Source organism: Hippopotamus amphibius, chromosome 14, assembly GCF_030028045.1.
Source record: "Hippopotamus amphibius kiboko isolate mHipAmp2 chromosome 14, mHipAmp2.hap2, whole genome shotgun sequence".
NCBI lineage: Eukaryota > Metazoa > Chordata > Mammalia > Artiodactyla > Hippopotamidae > Hippopotamus > Hippopotamus amphibius.
The window spans coordinates 59,747,535-59,768,588 of NC_080199.1; the positions used below are offsets into that span (position 1 = coordinate 59,747,535).

Sequence of the window (21,054 nt, forward strand, 5' to 3'; positions counted from 1 at the left end):
ATGATAACCACAGCATATTATCCAAAGGTTGCCCACTGATACACAGAAGAAAGCATGGCCGCCAAGAAGTGCTAGGGCAATGGATACAGAAAGGAGATGCGGACAGAAGACTCCAAAAGGAAGAAAGCATGGACTCTGAACAGAAATCATAGCTAATGCAAATTTTGGTTTAGGGCCAGACATTCCAGAATGTTCACTGACCTTGCAAAGGAAGCAAAATCCCCTTCGGCAGCTGCTTTTCCAAGAGAGGCCACAAAGCCTACTAAAGTGAATGACAATTTTGCTCCCCGAGTCCAGGCACAGAGTAGAGGAACTATAAGAAGGAAGGAATTGGGAGGAGCCATAAGAGGCTCCTCAGATCACTGAGTCTAACAGTCCTTTTCAGAAAAGGAACCAAGGTCATGAGAGGTAAACCACTTGTCCAAGGTCACAGAGCTAGCCACTTGGGCTTCATCACCACTCCATTCCAGAGATTTCTATGTTGCCATGTTTAATGTGAGTATTTCTTTTTCCAGGAACCAATGACACCATCCACTAGTAAAATGCATCATAGGTGCTTATAATAATAGCTACTCAGTAAATACGGAATCATGCTTACTTGAGTCGAATTCCACTCTCATTTAAATGGACTTTCACATTGCTCACATCGGATGCATTCACAAAAAAATGGACTTCTTTTCCCTTCGCAATTAATTCAGCTGTTACTGGCTGCCAGAGAACAATCTGCAGTTTCAAGGGGGAAAATTGATAAAACAAAGACAGTTTTTCACATCATTCTCATCTGTAGCTAAAGCCATAGAAGGATGTCTATAAGGGAAAAAAAAAAGACAATTCCTGGTCACTGGTCCCCATTTACACACGTGGTAGTGTAAACATTTATTTTGCAGGGGGCTTGTTTTATTCTTTTCTGTAACCCCAGTGGCTAAAGAGGGCCTGGAACTCACGAGGTACTCAATAAATATTTGGCGAGGCAATGAACTAATGAATGCATGCATCAATGAATATATTTAGGGCCCAGCTGTAAAACTGGATGTATATGTCAGAAGTTTAAAGAGAAATGAAAATTTGTCTAGAGAGAAAGTGGATTAAATGTTGCTTTCCTTCAATAAAAATTTCATATCCTAGATACTATTGTCATGTTCATGTTCCTTTTCTTTAATCTAATTATGGCCTTCACGCATGCCTTCACATAATATTTACTTTTTTTTTTCTATTTTACTGCACTTTTTCAAAGCACTGTCACACTCATTGCCTTTGATCAGTATACCAACACTTTGCCGTAAACGAGGCAGGTATTATTATTTTCACTGTTCAGATGAAGAAATTAAGGCTCGAAGCTAAGTTGTCTAAAATTACACACCAAGAAGTGTCAGAACGAGATCTAAATCCTGAATCTCTGATGCTTCCTCTGGCAGTATTTCCTCTGTCCACAGTGTGGTGGCTGTGAGGACACACTGGGCAGCTCTTCTGCTGGGGGAGGCTAGTTCACTGACCTTCCCCGCAGCTGTTCCTCCTGTTCGCCCGCAGGCTGAGACTGTGCCTTTCCAGGGCTGCAGGCAGCCAATGACAGAGCACTGCAGGCATATCATTGCAGGCCCATTCCTGTTAGATTAGAATTTCCTCTTACAGCTGCCTTTGGCTTAAGCACTTACCACGGTCCAGCCAAACCGTTGGGACCGCCCTGCCGACTAGAGGTTGTCCATGCACAACCCTCCTTTCTGCACAGGTATCAGAGCTGCTCAATGGTCTGCAAGGGCTCCTTGCCACCTCCAGCTTCCTCTTCTTCATCCTTCACAAGCAGGCCCCATAACTAGTCTCTCACAACTCTAATCTAGTTTTGACCTCTGCTTCTCAGAGAACCCTAACCCAACAACCATGGAGCCCTCAGTATTCTACCATGATATTTTGCAACTCATCAGTTTTCTGTTTTCTGGGGAGTTGAGTCCCAGACAAGAAAATTTTAATAAATTTTCTTTTGTGTTTTTTGATGCTTACACCTTGGTTAAGTATTATTGCTTTTTAAACAAAGATCTATTGAAAATTCTGTTATTGCAGCATCTTTGTAATTTCACACTTTCTTCCTTTTTTTTTTTTTTTTTTTGGTGCTGAAACCCAGGAATGAACCAGTAAGTTCACGCTTTCTAGGTGTTGTTATATAATTGGCTGAACAGCCAATAGCATAAATGAAGTAAGTCTGACTTAGGGAACCGGGTAAAATCATGTGATTATGGGACAGAGGAGAAGGCTACAAAGAGAGGGGTTTATACCAGCTGTATGTAAGTCAGACAACACATAGGAGAGAACATGACACACCACACTTGCATAAAATAAAGATAATATGAAGAAAAATGAGGGAGAAATCACCTCGTGTGTTGTAGTAATATTCTGCAGAATTTCAACTTGCCTGGAGGTTCTAGGAACAGCAGATAAAATCTGTCCACTGGGGAAAAAATAAAATAGGATTTTGATGTTAAATAAAAAGTGAAAATAAGATAAATTATATGAAGAGGGGCTTCTAGGAAACTGTAAAAAGGAAACAAATGTTGAAAGAAAAGAGGATCTCACCACAGATTTTAAAACAACCGTAGGACTTCCCTAGTGTCACAGTGGTTAAGAATCTGCCTGCCAATACAGGGGACATGGGTTCCATCCCTGATCTGGGAAGATCCCACATGCCGAGGAGCAACTAAACCTATGTGCCACAACTGCTGAAGCCCACGCACCTAGAGCCCGCAACAAGTGAAGCCACTGCAGTGAGAAGCCCAAGCGCCTCAATGAAGAGTAGCCCCCACTAGCAGCAAGTAGAGGAAGCCCACGTGCAGCAACAAAGAACCAATGCAGCCAAAACTTAATTAATTAATTAATTGAAAAAATAACCTTAGATTTTACTTCCAGTCAAGATGGAGAAAGAGGGACAAAGTTTACCCTCCTGCCTGAAACAACTACAACACTGGACGATGTATATAAAACAGTGGCACTCAAGACACTGACCATCTGCAACATGATGGAGCACTGTATCCTGGATTGGGTCTTGGAACAGAATTGTGGAAATACTGGCGAAATCTATATAAAGTAGGTTAGTTAATAGTAGCATACCAATGTTGGTTTCTTAGTTTTGACAAATACACCATGATAATGTAAGATGCTAACATTAAGAGAAACTGGGCACAGGGTATACAGAAACTCTCTGTAATATCTTTGCAACTTTTCTGTAAATCTAAAAATATTTCAAATAAAATTAAAAAAAAAAAAACAAAAACATGTACCGAGAACTCTAGAAGCTCAAAATGTTATGACAACTTCTGCTTGTCATTTTTAGCAAAGACTTCATGGAAGAGGTAACTGAGTAAATAAGCAGTGTAAAGACAGACTGGCAGGAGACAAAAGGGCATTGTTGGGGAAATGGCAAACTGTTTCCTTTTGCCAAGTCTGGATTTAGGTGCTTAGGGCAAGAGAAAAATGGTAGCCAAACAAGTGAGTTTGGAAACTTACATTAGTTCTCCCCTAGAGAAGTTTTCCAATGCACGCTGAGAAATTTGGTCTTTATCTTGTAGGCAATTAGGAGTTAGGGAAGTAACATCATTTGACTTATTTATAAGAATAGTTTTGACAACAGGGTAGAGGATGGTTTATGTTGGAAAGACTAATTAAAAGAGTCTAAATTCTGGAAATAAACCTAGGGAGACGATTATCGAAAGAGAGAAAGAGGACCTCACAGAACAACAGATTCAGAGATTTTGTGCCAATCATTGGTACAGTTAAGTATAAACTATTGAACCAGTGAATAAGGATATATGTCCAAGGATATGTATTGCAGGATGATTCGTAGTAACAAACGAGCAGTTATCAGTAACAGAATTGTTGAATGTTGCTGGTGTCTCCACATTCTAGAATGTTTTGTAGCCATTATAAAGAAAGAGTTAGTTAAAATAGCTAACTTGGGGGAAAATTACATGATGTATTAAGAGAGAGAAGCAAGGAGAGAATTGTATGACATATTATTCCATTTTTGTAAAAAGATAAGTTAGAAAGAAAAAGAAAACTAGGGACTTCCCTGGTGGCGCAGTGGTTAAGTATCTGCCTGCCAATGCAGGGGACACAGGTTTAATCCCTGGTCTGGGACGATTCCATATGCCACGGAGCAACTGAGCCCGTGTGCCACAACCACTGAGCCTGCACTCTAGAGCCTGTGAGCCACAACTGTTGAGTCCACGTGTCGCAACGACTGAAGCCCACGTGCCTAGAGCCCATGCTCCACAACAAGAGAAGCCACTGCAATGAGAAGCCCACGCACCACAATGAAGAGTAGCCCTTGCTCGCCTCAACCAGAGAAAGCCTGAGTGCAGCAAAGAAGACCCAACACAGCCATAAATAAATAAATAATTTTTTAAAAAGGAAAACTATAAGTGTTAAAAGCAGGAGAAAAGTTATGAATAAATAAACAGCCCATTGTTTCTTTTTTTAAGGTTAGATCAAAATAATTTTATTTGGATGCTAAGTAGATAAGTCAAATGTTCTTCCTCACTTGCCTAATTCCTCTGCGTATATGAATCTACCTCATTGCCTGGCACAGATGAATAGTATTCCATGGCATGAAACAGCCCACTGTTAACACTGATTTGGATGATGAGGAATGGCAGTTGAAGGACTGGGTATGTGAGGAGGGAGTGGGGGTCAAATAAGATTGTTTTTAAAAGAAAGGTCTCCCTAATTCCTACATGAGGTATGATACTCAACTAATGTGAAATTATACACGGGTATGTATAAATATATAGAGAAATGCATGAAAGAACAATCACCAAAATATTAATGATGTTTTCTCAAGGTGATGAAATTTCAGTGTTTTTTCTCCCTGATTGTATAATTTTCCATATTATTTACTTTTTTTTAACCAAAAAGGACACTTTGTTATTTAATCAGGGGGAAAACTACATAAAAAAGCTACTCTGGCTGCGCAAAGCCACTACCAAGCTTTTCATAATGCTGGTGACCCTCTCACAAGCACATTCCTTACTGATTTCAAATGTCTCTGAGCTCGTCAGTGGAGCAGAGTTACTGGCGGGTTTTCTAGCCGTTCATAGTATTTTTATGCTAGCATATTCTGCCCTAGGAATCTTTTGATCCTCCTTTTCACCATCTGCCCTGATAGCTCTGACATTCCTAGTTCACTTCGTGCAGACCATTATTTTCCCCAAGCTTCCAAGAACCATCCTGGCAACAGTTCCAAGGTTCCATCCTTAGAGTGTCAAATCCTGCATCATGGGCAAGTGTGCCTCTATAAGGACAGAGTTCTTTTTCTTCATTCACATACTCAGCACTTCCACAGCCCGATTATGTCACGACTTAACCCTAGGTACTGGTTTGAAGGCCAAGGGTGGCAGGTGGGAGTAGATTCTGAAGGCTGGTGGTCAGAGATGACGTTACAGAATGGAGCTCCCGATAGCAATGGGGGTGACGAGATCGCTTGGCATGAAAGCCAGGTGGCAATGCTTAACCACCAGCAACAAGCTGCATGCAAGTATTGTAATGAGCAGCAAGGTTAGAGTAGTAGCCAGAGGGCCACGACCCTCAGAAAACTATGGTTAGTTAAGAGAACACAGAGTTCTTAGGGGCAAGAAAGACAGTAACCAACAAAGGTATTGCTCAATCTTTACAGTCAAAACAAGGCAGGGATGGATGAGAGTGGCTAAGGACAGCTATTCCAATCAAAAGTCACAATCCATTGCCCAGGTCCCAGACCTGGGCCAGTTTTCAGTCCCAGAGATTCCTGTCTGAAGGAGGAGTCAGGTCCCCACAGAGGAAGACCCTGCAGCAGTACAGACAGGCTATATGATCCTGACTTTCTCAGTCCTTTTCCAAAGAAACCTGTGGCTATTTACTCAGGTAACTCTGCCCACTGGAGAAAGGGGAATACTCAAGCATGCTGAGGTCTTTTGCGTGAAGGGTCCAAGTTGACACTGAAACCGGGAGATCTGGAGTCCTAGTCGAAGTGCAGCTCATATTAAACCCATGGGTGCCCCCATGATCACTCCTTGGTCCTCAAGTGTATAGTTGAAATGGACATACTTGGTAGATAGCAGAACCCCCACATTGGTTCCTTGCCTATAAAGTAAGAGCTATCATGGTAAAAAAAAAAAAAAAAAGACAAAAAGTGAAGCTGTCCACACCCCCAGCAAAGGCAGCAAAATTTTTTTTGAAATGCATACTGGGGGGAAATGGCAGCTATTAGGACCGCCCTTAAAGACACCATCTTAAGGATGCAGGGATGGTGGCTCCTATCAAGTCCACTTTTAATTCCCAAGTCTGTCTCCCACAAAAACCAGGTGGATTCTAGAGGATGACAATGGATAATCACACCCAACCATGTAGGAGTCCCCATTGGAGCTACTGTGCTCAGTGTGGTACCTTTGCTGGGCAGAGCTTCAGGCGTGTGGTATGCAGGTATTGAGCTGGCCATTGCTATCAGAAAAAAGCATCAGACATGGTTCATATTCAGTTGGGACAGATACCAATTACATTTACAGTCTTGCTTCAACTTAAATTAACTTTCCCACTCGCTGTCATAATATAGTCTAAAAGGAACCAGCCTGTCTGGATATGCTAGTCCACTATATCAAATGACAACACATGAATCTTGGATCAGATGAGCAAGAAGTGCCAAATACATTGGAGGTCTTGGTAAGACACATGTGCTCCCAAGGGTGGGATAAAAATACTATAAAGACCCAGGGGCCTGCTGCACTGGGAACATTTTAAGGGTCTAGTGGTCTGAGATAGGCTGAAAAATCTCCTGCAAAATACTACACAGCCATAAAAAAGAATGAAGTTTTGCCATTTGCAACAACACGGAAGGACCTGGAAGGTATTATGCTTAGTGAAATAAGTCACACAGAGAAAGACAAATACTACATGTTATCACTTATATGCAGGATCTAAAACAAGAAACAAACAAATGAATATAACAAAACAGAAACAGACTCCATATAGAGAACAACTAGTGGTTACCAGTGGGGAGAGGGGAGGGGGGAGGGGCAAGTTAGGGGTAGGGGAGTAAGAGGTACCAACTACTATGTAGGAAATACATAAGCTCAAGGATATATTGCACAGCACAGGGAATACAGCCAATGTTTTAGAATAACTTTAAATGGAGTATAATCTATTAAAATATTGAATCACTATGTCATACACCTGAAACTAATATCACTGTAAATCAATTTTTTTTAAAAAAAAGAAGCACAAACGATTGCATCTTTTACCTCCCATGACAGACAGGAGCACAATTCCTGTTAGGTTCTTTGGGTTCTGGGTCTGTCTCGCTTGGAAATACTGCTTCAACCAACATAGTGGGTGATATGAAAGACTACCATCCTCGTGAGATGCTCAGAGCAGAAAGGTTCAGGCTGTGGTACAAAAAGCCCTGCCGTTTGCACCATATGGCTTGGCAGACCATATCGAGGTGGGATTAGAAGCATTTTGATGTGGGAAAAGATGCTATTTGGAGGTTTTTAACACATCCCAACAGGATAATCACAATGTAGACACCTAGAACAAGGCCATGATATCTGCAGTGGAGAATTATACACCTTTCAAAAAACAGTTCCTGGCTTGCTCCTGGGCCCTAGTAGAGATGGAACGCCTGACCACAGGGCAAGTGCTCAGGGGGGCAGTCTCACCTGTCTCGAGCTGGGCTCTGCCATGTTCATTGCAGTAGGCAGAATAATGGTCCCCCAAAGAGGTCCATGTCCTAATCTCTAGAACCTGTGAATCTGTTACCTTACATGGTAAAAACAGCTTTGGAAATGTGGTTAAGTATTTTGATAGGGAGATTATGTTGGATTATCTGGGTGGGCCCAGTGTTTTCACAAATATCCTTAAAGGTGGAAAAGGATGGCAGAGACTGAGGCAGAGGGAGATTCCACCTAAGAAGAGGTCAGAGTGATTCAATGCTAAAAGGACTCAACAGGGGCTTCCCTAGTGGTGCAGTGGTTAAGAATCTGCCTGCAAATGTAGGGGACTTGGGTTCAATCCCTGGGCTGGGAAGATCCCACATGCCGTGGAGCAACTCAGCCCGAGAGCCACAGCTACTGAGCCCACGCACCACAACTACTGCAGCCCGTGCACCTAGAGCCTGTGCTCCGAAACAAGAGAAGCCACCGCGATGAGAAGCCCGCACACTGCAACAAAGAGTAGCCCCGCTCTCCACAACTAGAGAAAACCCGCGCACAGCAACGAAGATCCAACGCAGCCAAAACTAAATAAATAAAATTAATTAATTAAAAAATATAAATAAATAAAAGGACTCGACCTGCCTTTGTTGGCTCTGAAGATGAAGGAAGGGACCATACACCAAAAATTGGCCTCTAAAAACTAGAAAGAGTAAAGACAAGGACTTTGCCCTCAGAACCTTCAGGAAAGAACACAGCCCAGGCTAACACCCTGATTTTAGCCCAGTGAGGCCCATTTCTAATTTCTGAACTATAGAAATGTAAGATAATAAAGTAGTGTGGTTTTAAGCCATGAATTTGTGGTGATTTGTTACAGCAGCAACAGGAAACTAATACACTCACCATGTCATGAGGTTGAGGGGCCCGTCAGCAATTCATCACAAGGTGGAAGTGGTATCTGAGATCAGATGTAGGCAGGGCCAGAGGACACAGGTGAGGTGTATGAGCAGGTGGCCCAGGCCCTTGTGTCATCCACTGCTATTGGACCGGTGCTTCCCCCTCAACTCATACCAACACATGTTACCCGTGGCGGTCCCTCACGACCAGCTAAGGGAGGATTGTGGTAACTTTGAGAGTGCACCTCTCAGATCTCCAGCTGAAAGATGTGTAATCGGTGGGCGGCCCAGCTGCCATGCTTGAAATCTGTCCCTGGTTTAGTGCTAAGGGCATATTTCCCACTGGCGGCTCCCAACTGATAACTGATCATAGTGAAGACACTCAGGCAGGCTCATTCCTGGAAGATGGGGACTCTTCTGATGGATGGCATTGGTTCAAGGGCTGTCTATCAAACTTTCCTAGAAGGTACACTACAATCTAAGACCTTCCCACCTTCCTTCCTTCCCTTTCTCCTCCATCAGGGTTCACCCTGTATTGCAGACTCATGGCGCTCCCAGCCTCCTCTTGTCCTCTCCCCATTTCTTCCTCTCAAGCATTTTTCTCAACACAGCTCTTGCATGTCTAATCCTATCTTGGTGTGTGCTTCTTGGAGGATCAAAACTAACACCAGGAGAAAGAGGAAGTTTGAGATATGGATTGTCAGCTTTGTGTGTGTGGATACAGGTAACAGACGGACCGGGGCTGCCCTGTAGACTCACCATGGGGTGGCTCTGAAAGACAGCAGTGAGGGAAGTGTTCTCAAGGAGGCGGGGCTTCAGGTGGTGTATCTCATCAACCACTTTGCGTGGAAAAAGAAGCTCTATCAGGTTAGAATACACATGGATTCATGTGCAGTGGAAAGTGGCCTGACTGGCTGGTCAAGAACCTGGAAGAAGAAATATTGGCAGATTGGGGACAAAGAGATTTGAGGAAAAGCCATGGATGGAACTATGCAAGTGGGAAGAAAGTATGAAGATCTTTGTATCACACGCCTAACAGGGAGCATCCACAACAGAATAGGCACCTAACAACTGTGTAAACAGAGTGTCAGCCAGCCTCTGCCAACCCTCACCCCTGTGCTGGCACACGAGCAGAATAGCCACAATGACAGCGATGAAGCTGTGTGTGGTGCAACAGTGTGGGCTCCTACTCACTGAGACTGATCGAGCTACTGCTGCTGCCAAGTGTCCAACCTGCCAGCAACAGAAGCTAAAATTGAGCCCCTCTATCAGCACCATCCCTTGAGGAGACCAAGCAACCACTTGGTGACAAAGTGACTACATTAGTCCCCTTCTACTCTGGGTCTGGATTTGCCTCTCCTGCCTGCAAGGCCTCAGCCAGCATCACCTTACAAGGGCTTACATAGTGTTTGATCCACTGACACAGGATCCCCCACAATATTGTATCAGGTCAAGGGATCTACTATACAACAAGGAAGACGCAGAAATGGGCACATAAGCACGGGATCCACTGGGCATATCATATATCACACCACCAGGAAGCTGCTAGTCTGAAAGAGCAATTAGTATGGCTCACTGAAGCATCAGCGGAGGTGCTAGTTTGGAGAGGAACAACATCTTCCAGGATACAGTATCTACTTTAAATAAAAAAATCATTATATGATACTGTGTCTCCACTGGATAGACGACATGGTTCCAGGAAACAAGTTGCAGCAAACAGCTCCATTTACAGTCATTCCAAGTGACTCACTTGGAGGAATTTGTATTTTTCATCTACAAATATGAGCCCTGTAAATTTGAAAGTTCTGGTTCCCAGAGGAGAAATGCTTCCACAAGGCACAGGAAGAGCCTTAGTAAGCTGAAAGCTGTTGCTGCTACTTAGTCAGTTTCCGTGTGCCAAGAGATCATCCAGAAGAAGAGGTGTTATCATGCTGGAGAGAGTAATTAACCTTGGCCATCGGAGGATATTGAGGGCTGCTCCACACTCTGAAGGTGGCAGGGAAGAATATGTTTGGCATGCAGGTGATACACTTAGGCTTTCTGGGATACTCTCTTGCCCAACTTTGATCTATCTGGACAAGTCCAGCAGCCATGGCCCAAGAGGGCATGGTGACGGGGGGCTCAGACCTTGAAGGTTGAAGGTCTGGTTCATCCCTCCAGGTAAGCCACCTGGGCCAGGATGGGTACTGGTGAGAGGAAAAAGAGAATGGATAATCGAGAAGGGGAATGTTGAAGTTACTGTCTCAAGACTAGTTATAGTGGTGAGGGCTGTGGTTAATCCCCAAATGTTCCTCTTGTATGTTTCCTTCAGGAAAAGAAACCAACCAGAATCCGAGAGCAGCTGCTCCCAAAGCTAATTTTATGGCACAAGGGGTGGTCTCTAGTAGATGCCATGTTTTGCTGCTTGGGTCTCTATCCAGGAGTGAACTCTCATTTCCCCAGCTTCTGTGAGTACTGGCAGCTCTTGGCTAAGTCCCTTTCCAGGGCCATGTTGCAAAGGTCATGCCCTCTCCCAGGTACAGTCCATACCCAGTGACTAATATGTATGGGTGATAAAGGCATACCCCATTACCCCAGTTCAGGACAACTCTGCAAGGACAACCTAGCTTTCAGGGCTCCCTGTAGGCTCAGCTGAGGCCCTTGTTGTGACTGCATCACAGTTCAATTCCCGCTCTGCTAATTTCTCCTTCCTTTATTCCTCCACACATGTTGATCCTGAGATCTCTAAACTCCCTACATGCTAATCTCTATCTTAAAGTCTGCTTCCTGGGGAAACTAACAGGCAGCAGTACAAATGCCTACTATGTGAGATAAAACATGAAAAGTGTTATATGAGTGGTTAAATACTCTGCTACAAGAATGCAGAGTCAGAAGTTACTTTTGTCTAGGGTAGTCAGAGAATGGAGACATTCTGAGCTGGACTTTGGAGATAGGTAGGATTTGATAGGTGAATGGGAACTGAATGGCCTAAAACTAAGATAGGTAGAATTTTGTTAAATGAATTAGAGATTAAATGGCACAAATGTTGGTGTGTAAGTGGAAAAACAAACTCAGAGCTCAAGGAATGGCATATGGGCAGGAGGTGGGCAGGTGGGCAGGGATATGGGGCTTATTTGGGATGTACCAGGAAATACAGCCAGGATAAATGGGCAGCCTAGGACCTGATCATTGAGGGCCTTAAACACTGGGCACCATTTTGGAAGTTTGAGCAAAAGAGTGACAAACTCAAAGATTTCTTTTAGTGAAGTATAAAGAAGTGGGGATTTGTCCTGAGAAAAAAGAACAAAGCTGGAGGCATAATCCTCCCAGACTTCAGACAATACTACAAAGCTACAGTAATCAAACCAGTGTGGTATTGGCACAAAAACAGACATATAGATCAATGGAACAGAATAGAGAGCCTAGAAATAAACCCACACGCCTACTGTCAATTAATCTTCCACAAAAGAGGCAAGAATATGGAGAAAAGACAGTCTCTTCAGCAAGTGGTGTCAGGAAAGCTGGACAGCCTCATGTAAATCAATGAAGTTAGAATGCACCTTCACACCATATACAAAAATAAACTCAAAATGGTTTAAAGACCTAAATATAAGAAATCACATCATAAAACTCCAAGAAGGGAACATAGGCAAAACATTCTCTGACATAAATCATAGCAATATTTTTTCAGATCAGTCTCCCAAGGCAAAAGAAATAAAAGCAAAAATAAACAATTGGGACTTAAAGGCTTTTGCACAGCAAAGGAAACCATCAACAAGATGAAAAGACAACCTATGGACTGGGAGAAAATATTTACAAACAATGCATCTGACAAGGGGTTAATTTCCAAAATATATAAGCAGCTCATACAACTCAATATCAAAAAAAAAAAAAAAAAAAAAAAGAACCCGATTAAAAAATGGGCAGAAGACCTGAATAGACATTTCTCTAAAGAAGACATACAGATGGACAACAGGCACATGAAACGATGTGCATGTGAAATAAAATTCATATTTTATGGCAAAACAAGAAAAATTTAAACATAAAAAAATTTTCTCTGCCCTTTGGCCTCCTCTCTCTCCCCTACTTTTCATTGTGTGTCGGCATTAAGCATCGACCAAACCTCCCCCATCAGCAGAAATACCTCTCAACCATAAGGAGCAACATGCTCCTAGCATCAGCAAGACAATTCCTTAAGAGATAACACTTCTCCTGGTTCTTGTAAGGGCCATGATGATGCTTAGATCTGGATTGCATAAGCTGTCAATAATATGTCATTTAATATACAGCCCTCTGTCTCAAAAAAACATATAACTGTGGCTTGTCTGCTAATGGGTGAACAGTGCTCTGAGCTTTCTGGGAAGCTCTTCCTGGGTTATAATCTTCATTTCGGCTCTAATAAAATTTTTCATTTCTTTCTTAGATTGAGAGAATAATTTTTCTTCGACATTCAACATTGCTAATTATTAGAAAAATGCAAATCAAAACTACAATGAGTTATCACCTTACACTGGTCAGAATGGCCATCATGGAAAAGTCTATAATTAATAAATACTAGAGAGGGTGTGGAGAGAAGGGAACCCTCCTACACTGTTGGTTGGAATGTAAATTGGTACAGCCACTATGGAGAACAGTATGGAGGGTCTTTTCAAAATAAAAGTAGAGTTATCACATGATCAAGCAATCCCACACCTGGGCATATAACTGGAAAAGATGAAAACTCTAATTTGAAAAGATACATGCACCACAATGTTCATAGCAGCACTATTTACAATAACCAAGACATGGAAGCAACCTAAGTGTTCATCAACAGATGAATGGATAAAGAGGATGTGGATAAAGAAGATGTATATATATATAGATAAATACACACATACACATATACATACACACACAATAGAATATTACTCAGCTATATATTAAAAAGAATGAAATATTGCCATTTGCACCAACATCAATGGACCCAGAGGCTATCATACTGAGTGAAGTGAGACAGAGAAAGACATATTATTATACGATATCATTTACATGTGGAATCTAAAAAAATAATACAAATGAATTTATTTACAAAACAGAAACAGACTCACAGACATAGAAAACAAACTTATGGTTACCAAAGGAGAAAGGTTGGGGGAGGGGGGGATATATCAGGAGTAAGGGATTAACAGATACACACTACTATATATAAAATAAACGACAAGGAGTTAGTGTATAGCACAGGAAACTATATCCAACAGCTTGTCATAACCTATAAAAAAAGAATCTGTCAAAGATAAGGTGCCCATATGTGTTTGGGCTTACCTCTGAGTTCTCTATTCTATTCCATTGATCTTTCTTTCTATTTTTGTGCCAGTACCATACTATCTTGATCACTATGGCCTTGTAGTATAGTTTGAAGTCAGGAAGCCTGATTCCACCAACTCCATTTTTCCTTCTCAAGATAGACCTAGAGTTTGTCATACAGAGTGAAGTAAGTCAGAAAGAGAAAGACAAATATTGTATGCTAACTCATATATATGGAATCTAAAAATGGTACTGATGAACTCAGTGACAAGACAAGAACAAGGTTGCAAATGCAGAGAATGGACTGGAGAACTTGAGGTTTGAGGGGGCGGGGGGTGAAGGGGAAGCTGAGACAAAGTGAGAGAGTAGCATAGACATATATATACTACCAACTATAAGATAGATAGCCAGTGGGAAGTTGCTGTATAACAAAGGGAGATCAACTCGAGGATGGATGATGCCTTAGAGGACTGGGACAGGGAGGGTGGGGGAGAGTCGAGGGAGGGAGGGAATACGGGGATATGTATATAAATACAGATGATTGAACTTGGTGTACCTCAAAAAGAAAAATAAATGGAAAAAAAATCTGAAAAATACATAGTGCATAACTGAATCACTTTGCTATACATCTGAAACTAACACAATACTGTAAAATCAACTATACTTACATTAAAAAAAGGAAGTGGGGATTTGTATAATTAAATCATTATAATTTTAGAATGAACTTCCTAACAAGTTAAGCTAACAATGAAATGTAATGCCTTACAAAGCAATGCGCTCTTCATTATTCAAATAGAGGCTGAATTTCAATTCCACATAAAGGAAATTTTGTGTTGACTAGACGATAAGATGCTTGAGCACTTTTCCAAATGTGTTAAAGGACAAAAAAGTACCAAGGTTCGTCAACAGAAGGAGAAAGAAAGTATAAAGTTAAAAAATGTGTTATCCAAATGGGTCTCTTTCTCAAAGAGAAAAAAAAATTAAGGAAATATAAAAAATAAGTTAGAAAATGTGGAGGAGTAAAATTATGGGGGCATAAATTTACCACAAACTATATTAATTTGTCCAAGTTCAAGCTGTGGTGAGCTGCACTCTTCCTATCTCGACTTTGACCAAAGTGCCAACGCAACAGAATCAAATAATGAGACGGGGTCAGTCAGACGGTAGGCAGCCCAGGCCCCAGGTGCAGAAACTGGTTTTAACCATACAGGCTAGTCGGGTGTTATCAACAGGATGCCGCAAAGGCCCACAAGAAAACCAGACCGAATCAGCTAGATCTTAGATAGAGGGCAAAACAGACCAAAGGTCACCGCTTTCCTGGCCTTGATTTATCTCTGTGTTTGTTTCAAAAGTACCTGGTGTTCGCAGAGATGTTCCACAGCTGTGCTTTGAGAGATACACAAAGGTCAACGGCCGGAACCGGCTCTGACTTGAGCACAGGAACACGCCTACGCAGATGAAACCTGGAGGTGTCCGAGCATTACCTCTGCGTCATCACCAAGCTTAGATCTCAGCCCTACGGGGGCATTTGTACCCTGCTGGCACAGTTTGTGCCCAGCGCCGAGGAGCGTGGAAGACTGCGCATGCCCGCCTGCCCAGGCTGCCCCTGCAAATCTCTGCCCTCTTCCTCCAGCCCTGATTTACTTAGAGAGAGGCAGTGAAGAGTGGTCAGAGTGGAGAGAGGGGGAGGATTTGGGAAGATACTCCTTTGCAGCAAGTTGTTGCTATTCTGTCAGTCCCCAGTCCCCAAGGGGGATGAAGTTTGGGGGTGTTACTTCCTTCAATTCAGCCTAGTGGGGAGGGTGACGGGTGAGTCTAAGCATGTTTCCTCAGGTTTACAGACACAAGGACTGGTGCCTGACTTGCTCCTGAGAAAGCCAAACCTGCATGGGCTGGCCTCCAGTTGACTACTCATTCATATCAAAAGAAAAGGCACTTCACGTTACGTAGTTATGGCTCAGATGCCGTCCAATAGCGCCACCTAAAGGGGCGGAGAGCTCACAGCAGCAAGAACCTGGAGGTGAAGGCAAGATTCTTGGTATGAAAGACAGAGACACAAGTGACCGCCTAGAAACAGATGCCTCCTGGTCTGGAGAATTCCCCAGCAAGGGGATCTCAAAAATCTCTAAGAAGTTAAAACCCAAGAAAAGGACTAACGAGGAAAGGAGTGAGGGGTGTGTGTGTGTGTGTGTGTGTGTGTGTGTGTGTGTGTGTGTGTGGAGAGGGGTGAGGAGTTGTTTTCCTATGAAGACTGAGATATTTGAATAATACCTTGATTAGACTTGGCATTCTCGTTTCTGAATTGAGGTTTGCATTTCAGCATGACCCAAGGACTACCAGTTATTTAAGAGTGGGCTAAAAAGCCATAGAATTTTCTAATTTTCCATGCAAGGGTGGGGAAAGATTACTCTGCCACATAGAATGCTTTGGGACAATGGGAGATGAAAAATAAAGATGTGGGGTTTTTTGTTTTTTTTAATTTTTATTGAAGTATAGTTGATTTACAAGGTTGTGTTAGTTTCTGCTGTACAGAAAAGTGAATCAGTTAGACATATACATATGTCCACTCTTTTTTAGATTCTTTTCCCATATAGGTCATTACAGAGCATTGAGTAGAGTTCCCTGTGCTATTCAGTAGGTCCTTATTAGTTATTTATTTTATATATAGTAACGTGTATATGTCTATCCCAATTTCCCAATTTATCTCTCCTCCCCACCCTTCCCCCCCAGTAACCATAAGTTTGTTTTCTATATCAGACTATTTCTGTTTTGTAAAGATGTGTTTTGATGACATCTCTGAAGGGATACAGTTACAGGATTTAATCAATAACCATCTAGGTTAAAACAAAACAAAACAAAACAGGCATGCACCAAAACTAAAGTGAAAAGTGCAACCACAGTGAAGTAACAGGTCACTTTACACAAAAAGTAAAAAGAGGCTCAAAGAGGGCTCAAATTGTTCAAGACTGCATGATTCATAAGTAGCAGACCCGAGGTTGCAACTCAGCTCTCCAGCTCCTGAGCTTTTAATACCTGGGCAACGTTTCCTCTGCTGCTTCCCCTCTAAGAATACGATTATGCTTCTCAAGGTCTGTCCTCTGCTATGGTTTACAGGGAAGGTTCACACTTGCTGTAGCTCTGAAAGGTTATTTTTGAGTTTAAAAAGCTGGTGCGATGTCTCTGAACAATGGAAGATAGCCCAAGGCTGCAATTTTGTTTTATGCATTACAGCATTTTAAAGCCACTCGTGTCCTGTTCTCTAAGATGAAAATCAGGGGGAGCTAAGCGAAAGGGAACAAGCTGGTCTCCAGGTGGCAGACAGTATATGAAGTCAACAAAAGCATCACTTCCTGTGATCAATTAATAATTCAAAAGCCCTCTGTGCTCAAGCCTCCTCCACTCTCCAATTCCTTTTCCTTCTTTTCTTCCTACTTTTTCTCACATCTTCTTTCCAAATAAGTAGCCTCAGCTGACTGGCTGCACTTAGGTAATCAGAGCACAATGCAATTAACGACTGTTTGCAAGATTCTTGCTAGCATTTTATTTTTACGCTTTCTAATGTTTGGCCTTGAAAAGCAAGTGAATATGGAGACTTTTTTTTTGGCTGCCTTTCTCTTTGGCATATGGTATTTATGCCTTTAAAACTTTTTTTAAATTTTCATTCCAGAGCATTTCACTGATGAGATTTATCAAAAGATATCTACAAATCAGCCACTGATTGCCTGAACACAAAGAGTTATTAAGAAAATGATCATGACAAGAAAACAATAACAAAGGGCAGCTTTTTAAAAAAGCGAGACCCTTAGCTCTTTTTAGGAGGGGTTATATTTTTTACCCCCAGAAATAATTCATCAAAGTCTGTCACCCTGAATAAAATTAGATTTTTCTTTAAGCTTCAGTAATAGGCAATTCCTGGAAAAGCAATGCTCAGACACATTTGGTTAAAAAAAAAAATTTTTTTTTACTCACAGAAAGCAGAGTTTGTGATTTCATTTCTAGTGGAGGAATGGGATCCAGGAATCACATATGCATCTGTTCACAAAGCTGCAGTTCTCCCTCCCCCAGTAAATGAGGACCATTACGATAGGTACAAAGTATTAAATATTTTCAATGATATGATTTGATTAAAATACAGTCATAGTCTCATCCCTCTCTTCAAGCATAGGTATCAATCAGACTTCAAAGTATATGCTGAAGCTAAAAATAGTAAGAAGAGCCATGCACGAGGGACTTTTTCTCATTCATTTCTTCACGAGTTTCTCTCTGTGTGTTTCCTTTATTTGCGTAACGCCTAGCCCCGCTGAACTGTTATAAGCTTATTCGTTTTGCAGCAACATGGTCCAGCTTTGGTATATCTTGCTAGCGGTTGTCTTATCAAGGAGTTTAGTTCACTGTATGATGCAGATGGTGGTCTGTAGGTGAGCCCACTAAGCTCTGCCACAGCCAGCTGTGACCATATTTGTGCCGGGCTGGCGCTGAGGCCACCTTTAAACCTGCTGTAGGGGAGGACCTTGAGACTGGACCTCCCAGATCTCTCTTCCAGGCTATCTTCCAGAACGCCTGTCTCTGCCAATTCATTGTGACTAAATCTGACCTCCCTTCAAATTGGCTCTCTTCCTAATTTCTATAATTTTTAGAGGCAATGCCGTGCAGTGAAAAGAGTTGAAATGAGGTGAAAATGGGGTGGAATCCAAACTCTACATTTATTGTTTGATTTGGGGCCAATGTTATTTTTCCTGAGGCTTATTTTCCTCCTCTGTAAAATGTTGGTTAAAAAGATCCCTGGAGGGCTTCCTAGGTGGCGCAGTGGTTGGGAATCCGCCCGACAATGCAGAGGTCGTGGGTTTGATCCCAGCTCCAGGAAGATCCCACATGCCGCGGAGCAACTAAGCCCGTGTGCCAAAAATAAATAAATAAAGTGGAAGATTTCCAAAAAAAAAAAAAAAAAAAAAGATCCCTGGAGTGGAGGCTTGTGGACATTTAGCAGGATAACATTTCTAAGCACCTATCCCGGTGCCTGGGACAACATAGATGCTAGATAATCACGCACTTCCTCCCCTTTTCCTCTCTGGCAATGACACTGCCATTGCCTACAGCACCCAGGTTGTACATGTCGATAGAAGTTTTTCTCCTTCCCTCTCCTTTACCCTTAATTAAAGCCACTCGCCAAGTAACTGGATATTAGAACTAGCAAGAACCTTAGAACTCATAGCCACCTGATTTATTGACAATACGTAGAGACATAAGTCACCAATTATGCAAGCAATTTGACTCCCGTGTCAATTTCAGTAACAATCATTTGGTGGTGAAATTTGTTACCTGATACTTGGCGATCATATTGAAGAAAAAAGAATCAACCAACTATAACTAGTTTAGTAATGATAGGCAAACACAGCTTCCGGCTCACAAGTCAAACTTTTCTTTTTTTTTTGGCCATGCAATGCCACTTGAGGGATCTTAGTTCCCCAACCAGGGATTGAGAACCCAGGCAGTGAAAGCGCTGACTCTTTTTTTTTCTTGTTACACTTTTTTTTTTTTTTTTACAATAAACTGCATATATTTAAAGCATACAATTTGATATTTTTTTCTTATTAGTAATGTATGTATGGCAATCCCAGCCTCCCAATTCATCTGACGAAAGCACTGAGTCTTAACCGCTGGACTGCCAGGGAATTCCTAAACTCCATTTTCTTAAATGCGGTCCTATGGCTTTTCATGACTCAGTTTCTTCGGTAGAATTTTCCCTGCCCCTTGGTATGTCCCTCCCCTCTTTGCCATTCACTAACTGTGGGGAGAGGAATATGTCTCAGAGGTAGTTGGAGGAGAAAAGGATCAAAGAAGCAAAACAATGGGGAAAAAAGATAATTCAAAAGGAAAAAGTATCAATTCTTGAAAAGGCCTAAAAATTGACCAATCAATTACAATAATACAAATAGCCTCAAAACTATTTACACCATGTTTTATATACGCTAGGGCATGAGTTAAACCGTCAGGTGGTTTATAGTAGAAAATGCTAAGGGATTCACTCTACCAAGCAAAATAAGAACTAGATATGTCATGCCTGTGTTCTTTATAACACAACAAGTCTTCCTTTCCTACTCCATGCTGAACACCCATGCACAACCCAAACCTCCTATCTGATACTTTTATCCTCGTCTCCCTCCCACGTTCCATGTACAAGAAAAAAATAAATTATCCATAGTCAATGCATTGTCTATGTGGAGACAAGAAAAACATAAATCATGTGAAGCGTTAAGGTGTAAATAATTACCTATTTTTAAAAATCAAGAGTATTTCTTTAATTTTCATAGCGACAATATACATATCATCTAGAATTTTCTCAGTAATAAAACTAGAGCCAGGAAAGAAAAAAAAAAAGACCCTAGATCTAGTGAGATCCTTCTTATACTGACCTCCACAATTTGGAAGGGCAACAGGGAAAGTTTCAGAAAGAGCTGACCTTCAAACTTGAATGTTTTCTCCCCAGTCCAATGCACTGGTTGGATCCCACGAGGCGCAAACAGGCGGGGGAAACGACATACCAAACCCCCTAGGATTCTAGCAGGTTACCTCTGAAAGGCGAAGACATGCTGCTCGCAGAACAGGACGGCGGTCACAAGGACTCCAAAGCTATAAAGCTTCATCCCCACAGTGGTTTGCAATAAAACAAAACTCTCCAAAGACAAGGGTCCAGATAGCTGATTACATAAGAGCCTTCTTTACACACTGGTTAAAATATAATGGCATGTTCCCGATCGTTTCTGTGCTCAATCGACTTCACTTCCATTCCCATCCTCAAAAAGAAGGTATGATGAGAGTTTTTATTCTCAGTGTAGGCAATTTAGAAAATGCTTAACTCTTTCAGGAAGATGAGGCTGAGAATAAAGGGATAGTGATACAGTGGAAATGGGTCTGGTTTGTTCAAGAAATACAGCCATAGAGTTTGACCCATGGATCACAGCCCATGCTGAAGGAGGTCTCCCACGGAGTACTAATGAGGTCTTCCCTTGCCTTGTTTTTTTCAACATTTTCAAATTAGATGAAGACATAGAAGGTGAGTTTTTCAAGTTTGTGGCTGAGAAGAAGAGCTTGTGTGGAAGATTATAGGATCTCCATTCAAAGAGAATTTTCCTTGTCCATGTGGAATGATGGGTCCACCCATAAAAGAATAGGAATGCTATGTGTGGGGAGCTCTTTTGAGGAGTAAAAAAAATCAGGTCTTTGTGAATCAT

The 21,054-nt window shown here is 41.9% G+C and overlaps 1 protein-coding gene across 1 annotated transcript in view; it reads right to left on the reverse strand.

Moving 5' to 3' along the window:
- Positions 1-20,503, reverse strand: part of CPB2 (carboxypeptidase B2) — a 57,737-nt gene extending 37,234 nt beyond the window's left edge. Inside the window, exons 1-3 of the mRNA XM_057707685.1 lie at positions 20,393-20,503; positions 2,365-2,440; positions 599-723 (exon numbers count right to left, since the gene is read on the reverse strand). Of these exons, the coding sequence (XP_057563668.1) occupies positions 599-723; positions 2,365-2,440; positions 20,393-20,466 (275 nt within the window). The 5' untranslated portion in view covers positions 20,467-20,503. The remainder of the gene's footprint in view (positions 1-598; positions 724-2,364; positions 2,441-20,392) is intronic.
- Positions 20,504-21,054: the final 551 nt, after the last annotated feature.